A 3,442-nucleotide genomic window follows, 5' to 3' on the forward strand; every position below is an offset into this window, starting at 1 on the left:
AAGACGTTCATCACACTCGGTGATGAACTTTACAAACAAAGTCCATCGGGGGTACTCATGAAGTGCATCCCTACCAACCAAGGGAAACAGCTCCTCCTCGAGGTCCACGCCGGAATCTACGAACATCACTCGGCCCCGACGTCGCTGGTCGAAAAAACTTTTTACCAAGGTTTTTACTAGCCCACTACGCTACGAGATGAAGAGGAGGTCATCCGTAGGTGTGAAGGATGCCAGTTCTACGCTCGACAAACCCATTTGCCGGCATAGGAGCTTCAACCCATCCCCATCACCTGGCCATTTGTGGTCTGGGGCCTCGACATGGTAGGACCCCTCAAAAAGGGCCTGGGTGGCTTCACTCACCTGCTCATAGCGGTCGACAAATTCACCAAGTGGATACAGGTGAAGCCCATCACCAACATCCGCTCGGAAGAGGCAGTCAAGTTCTTCCTCGACATCATCTACCGGTTCGGCGTTCCTAACTGTATCATCACTGACCACGAAACTAACTTCACTAGGAAGAAGTACCTGGACTTCAGTGAAGGATACGGCATCAGGATCGACTGGGACTTGGTCAAACATCCACGTACTAACGGTCAGGTCGAGCGCGCCAATGGCATGGTCCTCTAAGGACTTAAGCCACGCATCTTCGACCGGCCCAACAAGTACATCGGATGATGGGTTGCAGAGGTCACAGCGATCCTCTAGAGCCTAAGAATGACCCCAAACTGATCCACAGGGTTCACACCCTTCTCCCTAGCCTATGGAGTTGAAGCAGTGCTACCCACTGACCTCGACCACGGTGCCCCAAGAGTGAAGGCCTTCGACTACGACCGAGCCATGGAGGCTCGGCAAGACACAGTCGGCCTGCTCGAGGAGGCCCATGTGACGACCGTCGTCCGCTCTACTCGCTACCAGCAGACTCTCCGCATGTACCATGAGAGAAAAATCAGAGGAAGAATCCTCAAGGTCGAAGACCTCGTCCTTCGAAGGACCCAATCGACCAAGGAGGAGCACAAACTCTCCCTGCCTTGGGAGAGACCCTATACGGTGACCAAAGTGATCCGACCGGGTGCCTACCGACTGAAGGACGACAATGGCAATGTTCTCACCAACACTTGGAACATCGAACAACTACGTCGTTTCTTCCCATAAAATTCGGTCTTACCGTTTTCTTTCATTCAACGTTTGCTCCTACGACCTAGGTCGCTCGGGGGCTCCATGGGTGTGTGATACCACCTCTCCTTTTTATTATCATATGGTAAATACTTTTTACCTAAATGAAAGGGTAGTCTGTTACTTTAATTACCTTACGTAACTTGGTTTTAAATGTTCCGATCGATCACACCCCGCCACGACCTATGGTTACGAGCAGCTGAGCCTCGCAGGCCATGCCCAGGTTCTTAAGGTTGCATCGTATGGTTCGAACGAGCAGGTGCAAAAAAGAAAGAATAAAAACAAAGTTATGCTAGCATAAAAATAAAGAACGGATGGGACATGCTTCCCCGCACAAAGTGATTCCATCACAAAAACAAAGTTGATGTATTCATGTATACACAAAAATGTTTACATAGGGGGCTCCCCCACGAACTTATCCCTTACATATATTGACTGTTTTTCCTACTCTAAATACAACTGTGGCCGCCCGGCGGCATCGGCTGACGGCGCGACCGGCGAGGGTAGGGGTTGCTCGTCCTCTGGCTGGGCGACGTTCAGCTCGGTCGAAGGCGAGGCGACGTTCGCTTCTAACCCGGGCTCCACTCCATCCGTAGGCTGGGCGACGTCCTCCTAGCACGCGCCTTCAGCCGCGTTCGCACAACGAGCATCCATCACCCACTGCACGGAGAGTTGCTCAGCCACAAACTGTGCATGTGGCAGCAAGCTCTCCTCGAGCGCATGGATGTCCTCCGCGCTCTAGCCATCAGCGTCCCCACTACAGATGGCGGCGAAGTCCAGGTTTGAGTGGTGCCTCGCCACCGAAGTCAACACCCTCGACGTCCCATAGAACATCCCGTCAAAGATGAGGGCCCGAACTTCATCTGGGACCTTTGCCAGTCAGATGGCGGGCGTGCTGGTGCTCGGCGATGACTCGAAGACTTCCGAGACGACATCCTGGGTGACGTTGCAGATCTAGTCAAGCTCCCCCTCGAGAGCATGTCGCTCCTGTAGGGACTTGGCCAGTGCCTCCGCATTTTGACCAATCATCACCTTGGCCGTCTCCAAGTCCTGCTTCAGCGACCCAACCTTTCCGCCCAGCTCTAGAAGAAGGATGACAAGATCAGAAGCAAGCTAAAGGAAAAAACAAAACATCAACCAAAAGCAGAATAGGTACATACCGAGGCGGGTGTTCTCGAGGATGGAGAGTCCTTCCTCCTACTGAGTCACCTGCTCGCATAGCCGAGCGTTCAACTCCTCCGCCCCAAGCACCTGGCCCTGGAGCGCTAGCCCTTCCTGGTCAACCTCCGACCGGGCCTTCCGCTCCGACTCCAGAGCCTCTAGGGAGCTCTGGATCGCCGCCTCGGTCTCCGCCAGGGACTTCTGGAGCACCGCCTCGGTCTCCACCTGGTGGACCTTTGCCGCTTCAAGTCCCCGCTCAACGGCGGTCACCCGCTCCACCGTGAGCAGTTCCACCGCCCACGCCTCCATCGCATCGGTCGCCCAGTCTTGAGACTCACGGTGGGTGGACTCTAGCTGGCGCTCGAGCTCGGTGAGCCACCGGGACGCGGTGGCCTCCTGCTCCATCCGAGCATGCTCCTCCTAGAGGAAACGGGACTTGCAGCTCAAAATCTCCTCCAAGTCCTACAAAAGCAAGAAGCAAACACGCTGAAGCAACCAGCGAGAAACCAAGGAATCAAGGACAAATGCAGAAAACTTACCTCCACGACGTGGGGTAGGTCGAGTATAACTGCCTGATGGACGGACTTGACCCGCTCCAAGGCCTCCTCGAGCCTCGCCCTGGTTTGGGCGAGATCAGACTCCATCGCGAGTCCTCTCCCCCAAGTACGTCCTAGAGCTACAGCTCCCCCTCATCCCGAAGGATGAACCGAACCTTCCTCGGATCGTCGGGGCAGGGCCACACCAGGTCGGTGGTCACCCCTAACGCGCTGGAAGGCCTAGCCGATGATCGAACCATAGACAACTCCTGCGACGATGAGATGGCCGGTGGCTCCACCCTAGCATCTACCTCGCCATCGGAGGGGATCTGCATGCCCTCGATTTCATGGCCCGCCGGTGGACGTTCCGCCTCCGGCCCGGCAACGTCTCCCACCGACGCATCTAGCTCCGACCGGGAGGGCGAGCCGTGCGTCCCTCCACCAGGCAAGGCAGGGAGCTCGGTCTCCCTCCTCTCTTCCACCATAGCCAGTGCGGGAGGGATCGCGAGGGTCACCTCCGACCCAGCCTCTGCCGCCGCTACTGTACTTGCGACCGGCTGGGAAGGCACCAC

The 3,442-nt window shown here is 56.1% G+C and overlaps 1 protein-coding gene across 1 annotated transcript; it reads right to left on the bottom strand.

Annotated features, from left to right (window-relative positions):
• Positions 1 to 2,127: 2,127 nt before the first annotated feature.
• Positions 2,128 to 2,978, bottom strand: LOC136480010 (uncharacterized). The gene is made up of 3 exons (XM_066477694.1): positions 2,874 to 2,978; positions 2,383 to 2,754; positions 2,128 to 2,286 (listed from the first exon to the last, which is right to left on the bottom strand). Exons 1-3 carry the CDS (start codon positions 2,976 to 2,978, stop codon positions 2,128 to 2,130), a joined length of 636 nt encoding a protein of 211 aa, XP_066333791.1.
• Positions 2,979 to 3,442: the final 464 nt, after the last annotated feature.

This window comes from Miscanthus floridulus, chromosome 9 (genome assembly GCF_019320115.1).
Source record: "Miscanthus floridulus cultivar M001 chromosome 9, ASM1932011v1, whole genome shotgun sequence".
Classification (NCBI taxonomy): Eukaryota; Viridiplantae; Streptophyta; class Magnoliopsida; order Poales; family Poaceae; genus Miscanthus; species Miscanthus floridulus.